The sequence below is a fragment of the Schistocerca nitens genome, chromosome 9 (assembly GCF_023898315.1).
Source record: "Schistocerca nitens isolate TAMUIC-IGC-003100 chromosome 9, iqSchNite1.1, whole genome shotgun sequence".
Lineage (NCBI taxonomy): Eukaryota > Metazoa > Arthropoda > Insecta > Orthoptera > Acrididae > Schistocerca > Schistocerca nitens.
Window position 1 is genome coordinate 268,587,526 of NC_064622.1, and position 20,827 is coordinate 268,608,352.

Below are 20,827 nucleotides of genomic sequence, written 5' to 3' on the forward strand. Positions count from 1 at the left end.
TGGATCTTTGATAACCCGTTCTGACAGGAGTGCTAGTCCTGGAGGTTTCGCAGGAGAGCTTCTATAAAGTAAGGAACGTAGGAGACGAGATACTGGGTGAGTAGAGCTGTGGGGACGGACCCTGAGTCGAGTGTGGGAAGCCCAGTTGGTAGAGCACTTAATCGTGATAGCCAGAGGTCGAAAGTTCGAGTCCAGTTCTGGCTAACAAGGAGACCATACGGCTGTCAGGTTTTTGTTTGCATGTATGTTGTATGTTAACTGGGGACTTAGAAACGACGGAGAGGCTCCGTCCCCGCCGCAGCCGCAGTGGTCCACAATCCCACAATGACTACCGCACTCCACTTCACCCCTCCGCCGCCCCACACCGAACTCAGGGTTATTGTGCGGTTCGGCTCCCGGTGGACCCCCCCAGGGAACGTCTCACACCAGACGACTGTAACCCCTATGTTTGCGTGGTAGCGTAATGGTGGTGTACGCGCACGTGGAGAACCTGTTTGCGCAGCAATCGCCGACATAGTGTAGCTGAGGCGGAATAAGGGGAACCAGCCCGCATTCGCCGAGGCAGATGGAAAAACGCCTAAAAACCATCCACAGACAGGCCGGATCACCGGACCTCGACACAAGTGCGCCGGGCGGATTCGCGCCAGGGACCAGGCGCTCCTTTCCGCTCCGGAAAGCCGTGCGTAGACCGCTCGGCTAACCGGGCGGGCTGATTTTTGTTTACGGCACGCCAAGTTCAGGAACTCAAATATTTCAATTTCCAAAGTATTTCTCCGCAACTCTCAAAATTTTCTAGAAAATCGACCTTGAAGTTTTCCGAGCCAGTTTGATACACTTCATAAAAAACAGTTTTTCGAATTGCTTTCATGGTTCTGTGATAGAATACTTGGCTGCCACACAGCTGGCCTGGGTTCGAGTCGCAGACCAAGTACAATATCGTTCAAATTGTTCTGAGCACTATGGGACCAAGTACATTTTTCTATGAACATTACCGTGAAGCATAAAACACATAAAGATGAATAAAAATGTAATTTGTAATGTTTTTTAATTTAAACAATTCATATTAACGACCTTTCATATACACATCTAAAGAAGGTTTGCATCATTCCGGTTGCCAGAACTCCTGAAGATAGACGTTGACTGTGGGTATTGTATCACAGACACAGTCCCTTTGACTGTTTAGAGATGTCACTAAACCCGCCCAAAGATGTAAACGACCATCTATGAGCAGCGCCTATTATCCGACAGCCGATCAGTTCCAGTCATTCCACCAGGAAGGAGGTACACGGCTCGTGTTGTCTGTAGTTCAATCATGCCTAGACGGTCAATACCACGATTCCATCGCGGCCGCATTGTTACTTCGTGCCAGGAAGGGCTCTCAACAAGGGAAGTGTCCAGGCGTCTCGAAGTGAACCAAAGCGATGTTGTTCGGACATGGAGGAGACGCAGAGAGACAGGAACTGTGGCCTTGCTCAGGCCACTCAAGGGCTACTACTGCAGGGGGTGACCGCTACCTACTTCTGTTAATCAGTAGAACGAAAAACCAGTCCAAGTTGCAAATTTTTACTTTTTATTCATTCGATGACTAGTTTCGTGGCGAGACACATTTTCAATTCATAATAACAAAGTCGAAAATGGTATTTCCGAAGATGTCAAAAATATGTAATGAACATTTTTCTGCATGCACTGTAAATTTTCATTGCACAATTTTGACATATTCGGAAATGCCATTTTCGACTTTATTATGATGATTTGAAAATGGGTCTCGGGACAAAACTAGTCAACGAATGAACAAAAATTAAAAATTTGCAGTTTGGACTCGTTTTTCGTTCAACCATTTTATTACGCCTATACGCGATGTTGTCTTTGCTCCGTATACCACCAGCATTTCGCATTGAACCTGTGTGCAATTTAGACATTTTGTCCACAATAATCGTACTGTTCCTCCATTTCAATTGTCCACTCTATTGCATCTGTCGCCCATACTGTAGCAGAACTACCGGGTGGTTGTAATTAATGTGCAGCTGCTCACAGAGTTTCGAGTGTAGGCTGTAATTATCGTATGACAGCAAAACTTGGTAGATATTCTAGTGTGTTAATGCGGAACCGATTTATGCTGACAAAAAGGTTCCAATTTTGGCCACCAGGTGTATACCTGGCGCTGTACAGTATCTCGTCGACGTTTGTGTAAGCGTCGGTTAATAATAAAATCAACATTATGGCTTTCTTACTTATCTGACCTTTTCTACACACGTCCCGTTCCCAGCCCATTAATACGGAACCATTTCTATACGTCTTTCTTGCATTCACAGTGCCAGATTTGCACCTGGTGTCCATAACTGGAACTAATTTTTTCCAGCGTAGATCGGTTCCGTGTTAACGCTCTAGAATACCTACCAAGTTTTGCTGTCATACAATAATTTCAGCGCACACTGGACTTCTGTGAGTAGCTGTACTTTAATTATAACCACCCGGTATGTTTGGCCGGCCACGGTGGCCGAGCGGTTGAAGGCGCTTCAGTCCGGAACCGCGCTGCTGCTACGGTCGCAGGTTCGAATCCTGTCTAGGGCATGGATGTGTGTGATGTCCTTAGGTTAGTTCGGTTTAGGTAGTTCTAGGTCTAGGGGATCGGTGACCTCAGATGTTAAAGCCCATAGTGCTTAGAGCCATTTGAACCATTTTTGAACCGGTATGTTTGCAGGAAACCCGGAATGTGTATTCTCTTCTGACAACGCACTAGTTTTGTTACGCAGCGGTCTTAACTTGGGACGACTGGTGTAGTTTACTTTACATTCTGAAGTCTCTTCGAAAAGCTTGTAGGGCGTACTACCATCAATAGTGGTGTGACGCAGTCCTTCGCACGCCACACGCATAGCTGATTAGCTGGAATATTCGGAGCTGAGCGCGACTTTTTTGGTTGGAAGCATAGTCCTGTTTTTCTGCCAGTAATGACCAAGCGCTATTGTTCACGCTCGTTTGTGCAAGGAGGGAGCCGCTGTTCATGTTTCGCGTGGCAGAACCAAGCATAAAATATTCGAACAGTTTGTAGATGTTCATAAAATATGAGTCTGGACGTTTTACGTCGAGTGGTAGAAAACAGTGAGTGATTAATTTGTTTATTCGCGGAGGGTGCGATTAACTGCAGATGAAATCAGTATCAGTATCGTCGTACTTAGCCGGATGGATCCCTTGCCGGACTATATTATTATTTGCACTATTATTAAGGTTACTGTAAGCCTTTATTACTGTGACAGTTTAATATGACAAAACAGTACCGCAACGGCAAATTTCAGTGTGAAAGTGTAACTATTTTTAACTACTGGTGTGAGCGTTGTTGGGTCTAGCTATTGTTAGGAATTGTGTTTCTTATGACCTCAATAAACGAAGTAAATGATATGAAGTTTTATCTTTTCGAAGCAACCATTTCCACCTAAAGTTGAAAGTTGTTTCAGTTGAGATTGAGCAAAATATAGCGGGAGAGAGGCTACAAGGTCTTCCATTATTATTCTACGTAGGCCTAAGCTGGGTTCTTTAACTAGTGGACGCCTTATGGAAATTTTGACTGTCGCTGTCACCAGAGAGCATGGCTATTGTATATGTCACTCTGTAGGCATGAGAACAATGCTTGTCCGTACTTACGTTTTACTTATATTACAAGTATTACTTTGAAGCTGACATTCCCTTGCGTTGGTAAAAGCCAATTGACAAAATGTCCTCTTACCTTAGACGTGTATATTTTGATCTGGAGAAGACCAGTAACTGTCGGAACTAGTATCAAATTTTCTGTATGCGATCTTGGCTAGTAAAGGTTTCACAAAAAATATATTCATTCAAATAAGAAATTTTTTGTCAAATATCTTGCTTATTCAGGCAGATATCAGTATATACATAATGTAGGAAACGCATGACACGAATGATGACTTATTTACCGACCCGTTTTAGTCCAGGAGCATGGTCACAGTACTCAAATCTGTAATTATAATGTCAACATTACATTTCATACTTTTTCGAAAATTGCCTTTAATTATACGCCTTGGATTTCAAAAAATAATGTTTGTTATGTAACGTTGGTTTTATAATTGCTGGACTAAAACCGGTCCGTAAATACATTGCAAAAAAGTCAGCATTTGTGTTACGCATTTCCTATATTACAAACTAAATCGTCCAAAATGAGGTTCCTCCGCTATGTAGCGGGACACTTGTTCCCATAACAAAAATGGACTGAGCACTATGCAACTTAACTTCTGAGGTCATCAGTCGCCTAGAACTTACAACTAATTAAACCTAACTAACCTAAGGACATCACACACATCCATGCCAGAGGCAGGATTCGAACCTGCGACCGTAGCGGTCGCTCGGGTCCAGACTGTAGCGCCTGGAACCGCACGGCCCCTCCGGCCGGCCTGTTTCCATAACATAAGGATTTTCTTGCCTCAACAACTTGCCTTCTAATGCCTTGTATTACCGAGGCAGTTCCTGGGTTTTATCAGCCCCCCAAGATCTGGCCAACTCTGAACCGATTAAGAACTGGACTTGGAAGATGTGTTGACTTACTCTTCAAATGGGGACTGCTGTCTTCGCCAGCATGTGACTGCGGCGCGCCTAAGCAGACCATCCAACACATCAGAGAAGAATGCAGTGCTAGAGCGTTCAGTGGGGACTTGGAAGAATTCCTCATGGCATCCCAAAAATCCATCGAATATATACAAGGACTAGATGTTTGTTTGTGAATATATGTAATTTTATGTAATGTAGAATAATGTGACCCAATACTGAAATGTACTTAAACGCCATACGCTAAATAAATAAATAAAGGACTTTCTGACGGCGTTACATCCCTGTATGCAGTTGTGATAGATGGTTTCAAAATGAATATTCTGACTTCACATTACTGATAATTCTATATGAGCAAAAGTAGAACTTGAGTTGAATTTTATCTTAGGCATCGAAAGTTGGTGTCCCAAGTTGTGGCTGCTGTGGTTGCTGGTAGAGATCTACTCGTATTTGGTGGTACCAGCTCACTGCCCTGTCGTTCCTTACCCAACACGTGTCAAGTCGAGATAGTGGCAACACTGCAACAACAGGCGTTATGGCCTCTTCGTTTCAACAGGCGCAGTTCAGTTGCAGTGCGAGAGTACCACACAGCACCTCCCTGCAATGTAAGGGGCATAAGCATTTCGCATTGCACTTTTGACCTCGATCGTACGGCATGGTTCCTCCTACCTTTTTTTTCTTTTTCTTTCGCACTGGCGCTTGTGAAAGGTTCAGTCTGTTTGCCTCCCATTCCAACTACTTTAAGTGAACTGCAACACCCCGCATTGCGACAGTAGTGAATGAAGTAACTCCTGACGTTCTCTCAAAAGTATGGGAGGAGTTTGACTGTCGTCTGGAAGTTTTTCGCGGCTCCGGTAGAGGGCACGTTGAACATTTATGAAAGGTAAATGACAACCTTGGTCCTAAGCGTAATTATAAATACAGTCGTGTGCAAAATTTATAGTTAGTTGTGGTCTTCAGTCCTGAGACTGGTTTGAAGCAGCTCTCCATGCTACTCTATCCTGTGCAAGCTTCTTCATCTCCCAGTACCTACTGCAACCTACATCCTTCTGAATCTGCTTAGTGTATTGATCTCTTGGTCTCCCTCTACGATTTTTACCCTCCACGCTGCCCTCCAATGCTAAATTTGTGATCCCTTGATGCCTCAAAACATGTTCTACCAACCGATCCCTTCTTCTAGTCAAGTTGTGCCACAAACTTCTCTTCTCCCCAATCCTATTCAATACCTCATTAGTTACGTGATCTACCCACCTTATCTTCAGCATTCTTCTGTAGCACCACATTTCGAAAGCTTCTATTCTCTTCTTGTCCAAACTGGTTATCGTCCATGTTTCGCTTCCATACATGGCTACACTCCATACAAATACTTTCAGAAACGACTTCCTGACACTTAAATCTATACTCGATGTTAACAAATTTCTCTTCTTCAGAAACGATTTCCTTGCCATTGCCAGTCTACATTTTATATCCTCTCTACTTCGACCATCATCAGTTATTTTGCTCCCTAAATAGCAAAACTCCTTTACTACTTTAAGTGCCTCATTTCCTAATCTAATCCCCTCAGCATCACCCGACTTAATTCGACTACATTCCATTATCCTCGTTTTGCTTTTGTTGATGTTCGTCTTATATCCTCCTTTCAAGACATTGTCCATTCCGTTCAACTGCTCTTCCAAGTCCTTTGCTGTCTCTGACAGAATTACAATGTCATCGGCGAACCTCAAAGTTTTTACTTCTTCTCCATGAATTTTAATACCTACTCCGAATTTTTCTTTGGTTTCCTTTACTGCTTGCTCAATATACAGATTGAATAATATCGGGGAGAGGCTACAACCCTGTCTCACTCCTTTCCCAACCACTGCTTCCCTTTCATGCCCCTCGACTCTTATAACTGCCATCTGGTTTCTGTACAAATTGTAAATAGCCTTTCGCTTCCTGTATTTTACCCCTGCCACCTTCAGAATTTGAAAGAGAGTATTCCAGTTAACGTTGTCAAAAGCTTTCTCTAAGTCTACAAATGCTAGAAACGTAGGTTTGCCTTTTCTTAATCTTTCTTCTAAGATAAGTCGTAAGGTTAGTATTGCCTCACGTGATCCAACATTTCTACGGAATCCAAACTGATCTTCCCCGAGGTCCGCTTCTACCAGTTTTTCCATTCGTCTGTAAAGAATTGGCGTTAGTATTTTGCAGCTCTAACGTATTAAACTGATAGTTCGGTAATTTTCACATCTGTCAACACCTGCTTTCTTTGGGATTGGAATTATTATATTTTTCTTGAAGTCTGTGGGTATTTCACCTGTCTCATACATCTTGCTCACCAAGGCCATCAGTAGTTCTAATGGAATGTTGTCTACTCCCGGGGCCTTGTTTCGACTCAGGTCTTTCAGTGCTCTGTCAAACTCTTCACGCAGTATCTTATCTCCCATTTCATCTTCATCTACATCCTCTTCCATTTCCATAATATTGTCCTCAAGTACATCGCCCTTGTATAAACCCTCCTTCCACCTTTCTGCCTTCCCTTCTTTGCTTGGAACTGGGTTGCCATCTGAGCTCTTGATATTCATACAAGTGGTTCTCTTCTCTCCAAAGGTCTCTTTAATTTTCCTGTAGGCAGTATCTATCTTACCCTTAGTGAGATAAGCCTCTACATCCTTACATTTGTCTTCTAGCCATTCCTGCTTAGCCATTTTGCACTTCCTGTCGATCTCATTTTTGTGACATTGTATTCCTTTTTGCCTGTTTCACTTACTGCATTTTTATATTTTCTCCTTTCATCAATTAAATTCAATATTTCTGTTACCCATGGATTTCGACTAGCCCTCGTCTTTTTACCTACTTGATCCTCTGCTGTCTTCACTATTTCATCTCTCAAAGCAACCCATTCTTCTTCTACTGTATTTCTTTCCCCTATTCCTGTCAATTGTTCCCTTATGCTGTCCCTGAAACTCTGTACAACCTCTGGTTTAGTCAGTTTATCCAGGTCCCATCTCCTTAAATTCCCACCTTTTTGCAGTTTCTTCAGTTTCAATCTACAGTTCATAACCAATAGATTGTGATCAGAGTCCACATATGCCCCTGGAAATGTCTTACAATTTAAAACCTGGTTCCTAAATCTCTGTCTTACCATCATGTAATCTATCTGAAACCTGTCAGTATCTCCAGGCTTCTTCCATGTATAAAACCTTCTTTTATGATTCTTGAACCAAGTGTTAGCTATGATTAAATTATGCTCTGTGCAAAATTCTACAAGGCGTGTTCCTCTTTCATTTCTTCCCCCCAATCCATATTCACCTACTATGTTTCCTTCTCTCCCTTTTCCTACTGACGAAATCCAGTCACCCATGACTATTAAATTTTCGTCTGCCTTCACTACCTGAATAATTTCTTTTATCTCGTCATACATTTCATCAATTTCTTCATCATCTGCAGAGCTAGTTGGCATATAAACTTGTACTACTGTAGTAGGCGTGGGCTTCGTGTCTGTCTTGGCCACAATAATGCGTTCACTATGCTGTTTGTAGTAGCTAACACGCACTCCTATTTTTTTATTCATTATTAAACCTACGCCTGCATTACCCCTATTTGATTTTGTATTTATAACCCTGTAATCACCTGACCAAAAGTCTTGTTCCTCCTGCCACCGAACTTCACTAATTCCCACTATATCTAACTTTAACCTATCCATTTCCCTTCTTAAATTTTCTAACCTACCTGCCCGATTAAGGGATCTATCATTCCACGCTCCGATCCGTAGAATGCCAGTTTTCTTTCTCCTGATAACGACGTCCTCTTGAGTAGTCCCCGCCCGGAGATCCGAATGGGGGACTATTTTACCTCCGGAATATTTTACCCAAGAGGACGCCATCATCATTTAATCATACAGTAAAGCTGCATGTCCTCGGGAAAAATTACGGCTGTAGTTTCCCCTTGCTTTCAGCCGTTCGCAGTACCAGCACAGCAAGGCCGTTTTGGTTAATGTTACAAGGCCAGATCAGTCAATCATCCAGACTGTTGCCCCTGCAACTACTGAAAAGGCTGCCCCTCTTCAGGAACCACATGTTTGTCTGGCCTCTCAACAGATACCCCTCCGTTGTGGTTGCACCTACGGTACGGCCATCTGTATCGCTGAGGCACGCAAGCCTCCCCACCAACGGCAAGGTCCATGGTTCATGGGGGGAAGAAAGTAACTTCCACATGATGTGTCACTGTCGTGTAACATACCTCGATGAAACCTGGACCGTAAAGAAAGAACTCGAAAGCATAGTGCAGAAAGTAACTATACGAAATATGCAATGACCCGAGCAACACTCATATTCGAAGGCAATAACTGTCCCTAAGACACCGCGATCCATGATGGCCGCTGGGCATTAAAAAGGCGCGACTTCGTTCTTAAGACGCTGCGTGATCATCGTGGACGGCAATGCATGCTCTGCAACGTGCTCCCATGCTGGCCACAAGGTTGGGTAAGTTTCTTGTGGCGGATAGTTCCATTCCTCCACGAGTGTGGTTGTCGGCTGCTGGCTGGTCGTTGGTGCATGTGGGCGTGCTTGAATACGTCTCCCTAACGCATCCCACTCGTGTTCGATTTAAATCGGACTCGGAGCAACGGGAATGCCAGTCCATTCGCCGAATATCCTCTCATTCCGAGAGCTCCTCCACTCACGTATTTCGAAGTGGTCGCTCATTGTCATCCATAAAAATGAAGTAGGGGCCGAATGTACTTCTGAAAAGACGAACATGGGCAAGGAATACAGTGTCACAGTAACGTTTACTGGTGACTGTACCGTATCCAATAGTTTTGAGGCCAGTACGCCGAAGCAACATTATGCTTCCCCTCACCATAATATCTTCACTATCAAAACGGCCGTGTTTGAAAATGCTGGACGTGCCCTCATATAGAGAGATATGGGAACAGGTACTGCATCCAGGAACACTGTCGGACACGAAGTTCATGGCGGCCTGCAATCAAATCAAAGCGACGTGGATTGCTGTCAACAGGTGTCCTGTTGCATGGGAGTATGACCTCCAAACTACGAGGTCGAGTCAAGTGAAAACCTTAAATTTGCAATAACAAATCGAAATTTTTGCGCCGTTATCCTGTAAGTTGGTAAGAGTGCTACAAACAGCGTGCAGAATGGCCTGTAGGTGGCAGCACAGTGGAGATGCACACATACCGTCGCAGTGTCAGTGTAAAGATGGCCACCCCTCTTGAGACTTGCACCAGGGAAGAACAGTGTTCTGTTATTCGGTTTTTGCGTACTGAAGGTGTGAAACCTATTGAAATTCATCGACGAATGTTCAGTACGGTGATGCATGTTTGTCACAACAGGAAGTCTACAAATGGAGTAGGAAGTTCACGAATGGTGTGACTTCAGTGGAAGATGCTCCTCGTCCAGGTCAGGCACAACGAGTTGTGACTCCACAGAACATTGCAGCAGTTGAAGCCATAGTGAAGGACATTGCAGCATGTTTACAGATTAGTCATGGGTCAGCACACCACATTGTGCATGATGTGCTCCAGTTTCACAAAGTGTCTGCAAGATGGGTGACACGGCAGCTGACTCCTGAAACGAGATAACGGCGTGTTGAAGCTTGTGAAGAACTTCTTCGGCGCTTTGAACGAGAAGGTGAGGGCTTCCTTGCAAGAATCGTTACTGGGGACGAAACCTGGGGTCACTTCCACCAATCGCAAACGAAGAGAGCGAGCAAGGAATGGCGCCATTCCTCATCACCAGAACCAAAGAAGTTTCGAACAGAACCATCAGCAGGGAAGATTTTGCTGACTCTCTTTTGGGACGAAAAAGGCGTCATTTTGGAGCATTACATGCCTAGAGGGACCACTGTCACCAGCGCATCATACACAGATCTCCCAAAAAATCATCTGCGGCCTGCAATCAAATCAAAGCGACGTGGATTGCTGTCAGCAGATGTCCTTTTGCAACATGACAATGCAAGGCGCTACCCTGCCCGTACAACAGTTGCAACAATCACAGAGAACGGTACACTCACCGATAGATTTTACTGTGACATTATACTCCTTCGTCATACGCAACTTTTTAAGGGTGCATTCGTTCCTGATTTAATTTTTATGGATGGCAATGAGCGACAACATCGAACTGTACAGGTGGAGGAGCTCCTGGAACGAGAGGATATTCGGCGAATGGACTGGCCCGCCCGTTCCTCGGACGTAAATCGTATCGAGCATGTGACAGATGCGTTGGCAGGAGGAGCGGTGGAAAGAGACGCCCTAGCATGACGACTCCTCAAGGACCTTGTGGGCAGCAAGGGATCACGCTGTACAGCTTGCATTGCTCCTAGTGGTGATCACACACCCTGTTAAGAACCATGGGTTGTTGGGTTGTTAAGCCGGCCGCGGTGGCCGATCAGTTCTGGGAGCTTCAGTCCTGAACCGTGCGACTTCTACAGTCGCAGGTTCGAATCCTGCCTCGGGCATAAATGTGTGTGATGTCCTTAGGTTAGTTAGGTTTAAGTAGTTCTAAGTTCTAGGGAACTGATTACCTCAGATGTTAAGTCCCATAATGCTCAGAGCCATTTGAACCATTTTGTTGGATTGTTTGGGCGAAGAGACCAAACAGCGAGGGCATCGGTCTCATCGGATTAGGGAAGGATGGGGAAGGAAGTCGGCTGTGCCCTTTCAGAGGAACCATCCCGGCATTTGCCTGGAGCGATTTAGGGAAATCACAGGATGGCCGGACGCGGGATTGAACAGTCGTCCTTCCGAATGCGAGTCCAGTGTGCAAAGCACTGTGCCATAAGAACCATGTCCCGCCTGTTGTAATGGCCAGAGGACCATCATGAATCGCGGTGATCTCAGTATTACTGTCTTCGAATAAAAGTGTCATTTCTGCTCGTCTCCTTGCGTACTTCTTTGAACTACCTTCCGTACCATACTGGGTATTACTTTCAAGTTTTATCTTCCGCGCGGTCTGAGGCGTCTTGTCACGGTCCGGGCGGCTGCCCCCCTCGGAAGTTCGAGTCCTCCCTCGGGCATGGGTGTGTGTGTCGTCCTTAGCGTAAGTTAGTTTAAGTTAGATTAAATAGTGTGTAAGCTTAGAGACCGTTGATCTCATCAGTTTGATCCCATAAGACCTTACCGCAAATTTCAAAATTGATCTTTCTTTGTTATTTATCAGTGACACATCATGCGGGAGCTACTTCCATCCTCAAGTACTACACACCAATGTAAAACCGCCTAGTTGTATGTGCAAACTTTAGAAGATGTACTCTTGTTAAACCTGATGGTATTTTCGAAGGTATAAACTTTGTACTTCTACGCGTAAGTTGAAATTCGCCGCAAGTTCCTATCGACATTCTCTTGGAAGTCCTTATGCTGTGAAACAGAATGACCGTTTTTAGAAAAACCTGCACATCTACATCCACATCTGCACTCCGCGGATCACTGTGGGGTGTGCGACTGATGTTTCGTTTTGTATCGTGGAATACTTTAGGGTTTCTTCCCTTTCATCCGCGGATAGAGGGCAGGAAGAACGATTATTCGTATTTTATATGCACGGGCCTTAAGGATGACGACTATTTGCTCTTCGTGTCGTGAAATACAGTTTTTGTAATTTTCTTTGCCGTAAAAAAGTAGCGGTCCTATTCCTTGACGCATAGCGGAAGCTACCTTCGTTTCTGTTGATGTCTCGCTTTTTAAAAGGACGTACTTGCTTCTTATCCTAGTAATCACATTGTTATTGCACAAAGGAATCAAAGACATTAGACATTAGCTGCCAGTGAGTGTTGATTTTTGTCAAGGCGGCAAGTTGAAAATCTGTGCCGGACCGGGATTCGAATTCTGGTGCCCTGCTTACTATGCAGGTGGTCTGACCATTACACGATCTGGACGCAGTGGTGTTCACAGCCGCACAGTACGACTCCTGTCAGACCGAAATTCTCAACTTCTACCACACGCTAATGATGTAGTGCCCCTACCCATTAGCCTCATTACTCGCGGCATCTCTCCGATTCTGCTAAGAGTTCGAGCTTGGTGTGCATTTGCACCGAAGCGATCATTGGCCGCCATCACCGTAACTGTATATGTGATGTCTTTTCTTCCGGGCAAGTCTTGACTAGTAGTGGCTGCAGAAAATACAGGCCATTTGTTCCCCTATTCAGTAAGCATGATTTTCTTTACTGGGCGATGGCGTCGTACTTAATCGATGGTTTTTGCATATCGACATTACGATATTAGCCTGAGCCCCGCTGTCCACAGCCTTCTGGGTTCCGCAATCGAAACGAGCAAGCTGACAGTTTCACGCGATAGGTGCTTTGCAGCAAATTGGAGTCACTGAGGTAAATGCCACTACTGATCCTTCCACGTACAGTACCTCTCCTTGCGATAGCGACGCTTCACCCGAAGACGAAGAGTACATATACGTCTGTAATAAAACAATGTAGTCTTAACGGACTAAACAGGAATCAAATCCAGGTTTTGTCACTTTTGTTTAGGTTTACTACAGTTCTTTGGTTTAAATTTCCAGTTCCTGTTAGCGTTGCGTGAATGTACAGGGATTGGGAAAAGATGACAAAACACGGCGAGAAATGCATGCTTGAACTTAAATGCAGGTACTATTCAATCCCGCAGGTTGCGCTGGTGTATATGACCACTAACGGCACCTGTGCCATGTCCTCAATACGTTGCAAGTGTCAGCCGTGGTCGGAACAGCGTTCTGTGTAGTTGTGAGTGCGTTATGCCGGAGCTAAGTGAATTCAAACATGGGCAAATTGTAGGTTATCGTATGGTGGGTCTTTCCGTAACCAAGTGAGACGAAATGTTTGGTGTTTCAAGAGATACCGTACCGAAGATTTACACTGCATGCAAGGAAAACCGAAAAAAATCTGCTGTTGGTTCACGACGCGAACGAAACTGTGTGTTGAGTGATCGTGACAGACGGTGTTTTTATAACGAAAAATAAGAGGACGGCAAGCCCCTGCAGAACGGAATGGCGCACTCGCGAACGCCGTCAGCACCAAAAGAACAAGAAGGGAGCTCCATGGCGAGGGAACTGCAGGGTGAGCTGGAATTCTAAAACCACGCATCAGTGATGCAAGTGCCTCTAATAGCAGGAAAAAGTGATGCCGAAGCCATAACACCTAAATGTAAATGTCGTGTGACTAGGGCCTCCCGTCAGGTAGACCGTTCGCCGGGTGCAAGTCTTTCGATTTGACGCCACTTCGGCGACTTGCGCGTCGATGGGGATGAAATGATGATGATTAGGACAACACAACAACCAGTCCCTGACCGCAGAAAATCTCCGACCCAGCCGGGAATCGAACCCGGGCCCTTAGGATTGACATTCTGTCGCGCAGACCACTCAGCTACCGGGGTCGGACAGCCATAACACCTGAAGATGGAGCAATGGAAGAAATTAATTTGGTAGGATGAGTCTTGTTTCACACTGATTCCAACTTCTGGCAGAGATTACGTCCCTAGAGTGAAACATAGCGGGGATTCGGTGAGGTATTCCTTGGGTCCCCTGGGTACTTTGTAATGTCGCATTACTGTGAAGTATTATGTGACTATAAGGCTGATCAGATACATCGCAAGGTGTTTGTCCCCCAAAGGTGATGGTGTATTCCAAAACGACAGTGCCCCTGTTCACGCACCTCCAATCGTCCAGGAGTGGTTTCGTGAGCATGAGGATGAGTTGTCGCATCTGCTCTGTCCATCAAAGTCACCAGATCTAAATATTATTGAATCTTCGGGGCCTGCTTTGGAGAGAATCCACCTCCGTCGTCGTTATCTGAACTTGCCACTATTGTCGAGGAAGAAAGGTAAAAAAATTACCTTTAAATCCATACGTGATCTGTATTTGTCCATTTCGAGACTACTGGGAGCTATTTTGAATGCCAACAAGTTTTCTACACAGCATAGAAGCTTTTAGCGCGCACGCATGTGTGTGTTATGTTGAATCATATTTTTATTTTTTTCTTTCTTCGTTTTTTTTTCTTTATGTACTTGTATTGTTTAAAAATGTGTATTCCAAGCATATATTAAAAAGTGTTATAAAAGTTATTAGGAAGGACAAGATTATTCATATATTTACATCGATGATACCCGTCTGTTAATCATTTCGCCCACGCCGAGAATCCTGCATCAGGAGGTTCGAAGCAGACAAGAGCAATTTGAGCGAGCAGCGGAGGCGTGATCCTGTGTCTGCATTGTCATAATCAGTGCTACGTACAGGGAAACTAATGAGAAGCAATACGTAACTCAAAAATGTGAGTGTTAATCTTAAATGTATTCACATTGAAGGTCTGTTGATATTAGTGCCAGTTAGAGTTCACACAGGATATGTGTACAGATTTATAAATTAACTTCCAATTATTTCTTCCAATCATTTTTTAATCATTCAAGCAGCAATTAATAATCAGTTCCTATTATTCTGTCCCCCCCCACTCATATGCTACTATTCAGTGTTTGTGTGTGTGTGTGTGTGTGTTCACGTTCCTAAATCACAAAAAAAAATTACAAATTTATATTGCCTATCATAACCATTTCAGGACTTTCGTTGGGACAATAAGTATATAAAAGACTTCTGCTTCTGCCACTTCACTGGAAGAAATAAGCAATGAACGACGTGACTATGACATCATTCCATACTCGAGTACTGCTCTACTGAAAGCCAGTAACACACCCAATATGCGTCCGTCATTATACCTAATTGCTTTTGAGTGTGCGTGCAGCTCTGTTACGGCCAAGTATGTCTAACACAGTATCTCAGAAGTACTCCATGCACAGGACTTCCACTGACAGCAGACTTAAGGTTTTGATGTGAGCGAGTAGATTCCTGAACCTTGGCGACCAATAAAGTGCCTACGACTGGGTGCAAAACTGTGTAGGAGTACTTCGATTATGGGCAGACACACATCAATTTAATTGAGGCGAATAAGGAAAGTGCTTCCTGGAAGACTTACAAGAAGTTGAAATTTCTGAGCAACGTATGTGTATAATATACTACCACAGAATGTTAGAGTAATTAATACTTAACTATACTATAATTTAGTAAGATATTATATATTATCATGCAATTGAGAACGCCAGAATTCAAGCGGGGTTTAATACCAGGAAATCGATCTCGAAAGTCGGGTTTGATCTGCGTATCAGGATTTCAGTCCATTTGTCAGTTATGTCCACACTTTCTGCAGTTGTTTCCGAAGGGTGGGTGAGGAGAGAAACATGGTGCAGTTCTCATTGCTGAAAAATATCCTAAAACAAAATTTGCAAATTCGGTTTGGATTTTGCAATTACCGTATACGATAGCGTTTTGCTCAACAAGCAAGTGGTCAGAAGATTTCGTTCTCTTGACTGATTTTCCTATATATGTAATTCTTACTGCAATTCCCTGAGAATTCAGTAAAATTTTTGTCTCAGCAGCCGACTTACATACGATGAAAGTTCCTTCGCCTTTCGGTCTTCGAAACCGATTCGACCTTGCTTAATGCAACTGCAGCCCCGAGACTTTACGCAAATTGTTGCTGACACGGGATACGAAGAGACACGTAATGTTTTAAAATTACTTTATACTCCTTGTCATATTTATAAGAGATATATGCCATGTACACCTATCACTTAAAATAGTTTCCTTTCGTTTTTTTCTTGTTAAGACCTTGTTACACAAGAAAATGATGATAATGGACGTTCACCGCTTAACAAATAAGCGCATTTTGCCACTAGCAGATGTCGTTTTCCTTGAAGCATACTGACTCTTCTAGACAAATCTTTGCATTTAATAACGCTTAATAACATCAGCTGCGAATGATGGAATAGCTATACCTACAAATGTGAGCCAAATTGTTAGACAATGATTAGATCTGACCCTGGGATGCCAAATACCAAAATATATTGAATTACAACGACTTACCAAAAACACCTCCTCTTTTTTAAAAAAATGACGCAATTTAAAAGGGAGCTTTGCAATCTCTGAAATCAGTTTTAAATTTTTATGTAACTGTTTGTTACGTCCAAGATCGCTTAAAAATTACAATGTTCGCGTTACTGGTTTCAGCACTAGCGTTTCGGGACAAAAATGTCGAAAAAATGGATTTGGACAATTATATGCTGAAGAAGGGGATGCATTTTATTGCCTCGGATGTGACCCTCAGTACAATTACATTAAATGTACTGAAAACAAATTGTATGACTTTATCAAAATTTTCGAGACAAATAGCAGCACACTAGAGCGTTATTGAAGGAAGAGTCAAGAAATAAAATGTTATGAAGCAGGGGCCACAAGAAAAACGCACAAGGGAAACTAGGGAGTTCAAAGAGTTGAAATAAAATATCTTACAATGTTAAGGATTATATGAGACTAGAAAAACACAGTCCGAGAAATGCCTTAGATAAACAACAAAAATTGAGTCTCCTGAAGAGTGTTTGCGACTGCTTTATCGCTCTTCACTAATGTAACAAATTTCATCAAGACTCGACGGTAAGTATCAACTAAAGGGAGAAAAGAAACGTCGAGCGCCAGAAAACCATATTTATCGATGCAATGAAAAATGCAAATTTTCCTAGGACGTTATTGGGGTTTTCATTATGTACTGTCATTCGCCGCCTGGTGTACGCCTCTCAGCCTAATGGCATTTCGGCAGCTTTAGTTTAGGGTGCATTAAGTGCAGTTATTCATTTTTCACCATGGCTGATAAGAGCGCGTAGAGTGCAGTACCATGTTCGTGGCTTCGTCTATGACAGTGACGAAGGAGGAGTGTTTAACCACTATCGACGCATGTTACACTTCTTCCGAATAGCACCAAGAGGGCCTCCGGGTTGACCATCCTTATCCGACGGATGGATCATCATCAACAGTGTCATATGTGCTCACTTCGTGAGACTCTAGGAGATATTTAGAATTTACCCGGAAGATTTGCACCCAGTCTGATGACTGAGTTTACAGTATCATCTAGCCTCTCCCTACCGGCCATCTACTAATAGGCAAAGCACGACAGCAGCCTTAACCAAAAGCCCTTGTGCCAAGTTTTTACCGGATAAGGGTCTGACACCACTTCAGCAAGTCACTAGACATATGTGTTGCCATCCTCTGTTCATGAGAGATATCTTAACGTTGTAAAAACTATGTGCATCCAAACAGAACTGGAGGCTAGAAAGACTATCTCTTTGGTAAATATTTTCTTCTATAGATAAGATACAGCTTTCTGGTCGAGTAACAATTAACTGGCGCAAGTTCCTATCATCAAAAAGGTAATCATATACATTGTCTAATGAATACATTTCATTACTGATGCCTGGAAATTATTTTTATTAAAAATGACACTCCTCCAGCTGTACTTAAGGTTTCATATATCGGTACGACGTGACTGGTTCATGTTCTCACTAGCGTGTCTGTCTAAATTTTATCCCTGTGTTAAACTGCCGGTTCTTATGCCGCATTGGCACTTACATTGTGTCAGGATGTTTTCTATCATTTCGGGTCGAATATGTACGAGAACAACAGTAGTAATACGTCTGGAATTTACCCGCGTGGTCTTTCTATTCACAAATCCGAGTTGGGAGAGTGAATGAATGGACATCCTTCGGCTTACCATCGCGTGCAGGAGCAGCAGCAATACCAGAACGCTGTGCGGTCTCATCTCGGAGAGGCGCTGGCGTGCTCGTCGTGGCGCTATCGTGAAGCGACTGCCGGCGTCTCCGCGGCGTCCGTCCGAAGTCCCGCGGCTGCGGTGCAGGGGGCGGAGATGGAGGCTGTTCCCCTACTACGGGGAGGGGGCCGCCGCCACCGCCGCCGCCGCGACCTGTGCCACTCGCCGCGAGCCACGCGCTCCCAGTTCGCGTCGTATTTCTCAGCTGACTGCCTTCTAAGAATTCCTTGCGCCTCGTACCTGAAACTCATTAGAAGCTACAATTGATGATGCAGCCGAGTGAGTGAAACGCAGACGGACTCCTACAAGTCTGCTTTAACACTACACAGGGTTCGTCGCCCAACCGTGCGTTGAAGTCTTCAACGTATCTCACCGGCGCCCTACGATGTCTGTGCACTGGCCGTTAACATGTATGTATATCACCGGTGCTGATGCCTGTGCTGTGCGTATAGAGCCAAGCTAAGAGTACTTCGTGATGTAAATCACGTGTCCGTGTTTCTTCCTCAATGTAACCACTTTATAAGTCTCCATGTCTTTAGAGCTCTAACGTGTCCACGTATCAGACTGACTGTTTAGAGTCGAAAGTTTTACCAGCTTCCTGCTGCAGTTAAGAAATATTAAGAAAAAATAGTGACGGGAAAGGTACCTAACACTTTCACTTACTGGGTCACAGTCTTACGCGTCACCAAAACACACGTTTTATCTTAAAAGTGAAAGTATCCAATAACATAGGAATCTCTTTAGCGGGCAATAAATGTGCTCGAACGGTGTACATCGGTAGTTAATGAGATGTTTTGCGAGTATAGCAAATTTTTGTTGTTTTTAGGGGATTTACGTGGAATGCCTATTTGCTGGAAGATGCCATTACAATTTTTCATCGTCCAAAATAGTGGAAACTCAAATAACTATGCTCTGCAGCAACTATGAGGATACATGACTGAGTGTATACATTTTATTCACATTAACGGTTATTCGAAAGCACAGCACAGTAAGGTGCAACTACTGATCGTTTCGTGTCAGATGTTCTGAGGTTGAAGAAACCACACTCAGTAATTCGAGTTATTGTGGGGATAAAGGACACACTGTGTAGAGTTTCACCATGGAGGTAAATCGGAGTATTCAGATGATGTTATAATTAAACCTCAGCACATTATTAAGAGTTCACACACTTCAGATCATATTAAAATTAAAATTATTTATTCGAATTGAACCGCGCTGTTTTCATTCCGCGTAGACAAAGTATTATATGCTGGGATGAAAATGTCGAATCACTATCATCGAGTGTTGATATTGATAGCACTTTACTCAAGATCCCATGAAGCCGGCCCCTGTGGTCGAGCGGTTCTGTGCACTTCAGTGCGGAACCGCGCTGCTGCTATGGTCGCAGGTTCGAATCCTGCCTTGGGCATGGATGTTCGTGATGTCCTTAGGTTAGTTAGGTTTAATTAGTTCTAAGTTCTAGGCGACTGATGACCTCAGAAGTTAAGTCGTATAGTGCTCAGAGCCATTTGAACCATTTGATCCCATCATCTCAGATTAATAACATATCTCATTACAATAAAAGCAGACTCCAGTTTCTTCATAACCATCAACATTTTATAGCTCCTCCACACACGAATTTTCATGAGAAAATTTCTGTTCAAAAATCGTCTTTGCGAATTTTTTGTTTCTTTCGATATCTTTTCTCCACTTTTTTCCTTATGATACTTTCTCTTTGATGTTGCAAGACCCCCTCGTCTGTTGGCTGATATGCAGTCCCAGTCGAGGCAAACACACGTTCACCGAATACATCTGGTTCGAAGGGATAATGTCCAATTACCTTAAACTGATTTTGGACACTCCACTTCCAAACCAGTGCGGTTTTCTTGGTGATTCGAGTGAACTACTGGATTCGTCTTACTCTCTGAAGATGATCAATAACAGTTGAAACCGGTAATATGACAGTTAAAACCGGTAATTTCTGAATGAAACTGTGTTTCATTGTACCGAAAAATAAACTAATTATAAAACAAGAATTTGAACAATCACTCAAGGCTTCGGTGCAGCCGAAATGTAGTCATTCCCAGGAAGTTATATCCAAGTGGTTTTTAAATTTATTCGTTGAAAGCAACTGTAATCGACAAGATACAGAATATCTAGGCCCCAGCGGGTTATTCTGCATGAGATATCAATAGTCTAAATATGATAGTGTAATTCATTATTTTCGTAGTACTTCAAAGTTTGTACACTGTAACAAAGCTCAAAATGCGAGGAAAACCGAAACCGATAATCGTCTAGAAGGTACAAAAAATTTAAAAAAATAAAAAAGGTTAAAAAAAGCCGATGAACTCGCTATTAGGCGGACATGGGCGCAAACCTTCGAGATGACAGACGAACGCGTGCACGCGTCGACTATCCACTGCTCTCAGTAGTGTTCAAAACTGTGAAATAGAGGTTGTAAAAGAAGAGGAAAAAGGTGTAATGCATTTCCTGATAGCGGAAAGAGTGTGGAGAATGGAAATTCAATGAAGAATGACATAAGTGTGCGAAGAGCACTGCATGTCAGTACCAAGTGTCAAGGCGTGGCACAAGCGATTCAGGGGAGGATTAATGCCGTTGGCCAAAGATGTGCAGACTGAAACGCTACACATCGTTGCCGATACTATTGTCTAGC

At 43.5% G+C, this 20,827-nt stretch overlaps 1 protein-coding gene across 1 annotated transcript in view; it reads right to left on the minus strand.

Annotated features, from left to right (window-relative positions):
- The window catches only part of LOC126203674 (uncharacterized), a 142,779-nt gene extending 124,504 nt beyond the window's left edge, over positions 1-18,275 (minus strand). The window contains exon 1 of the mRNA XM_049938040.1: positions 18,118-18,275. Within this exon, the coding sequence (XP_049793997.1) occupies positions 18,118-18,165 (48 nt within the window). The 5' untranslated portion in view covers positions 18,166-18,275. The remainder of the gene's footprint in view (positions 1-18,117) is intronic.
- Positions 18,276-20,827: the final 2,552 nt, after the last annotated feature.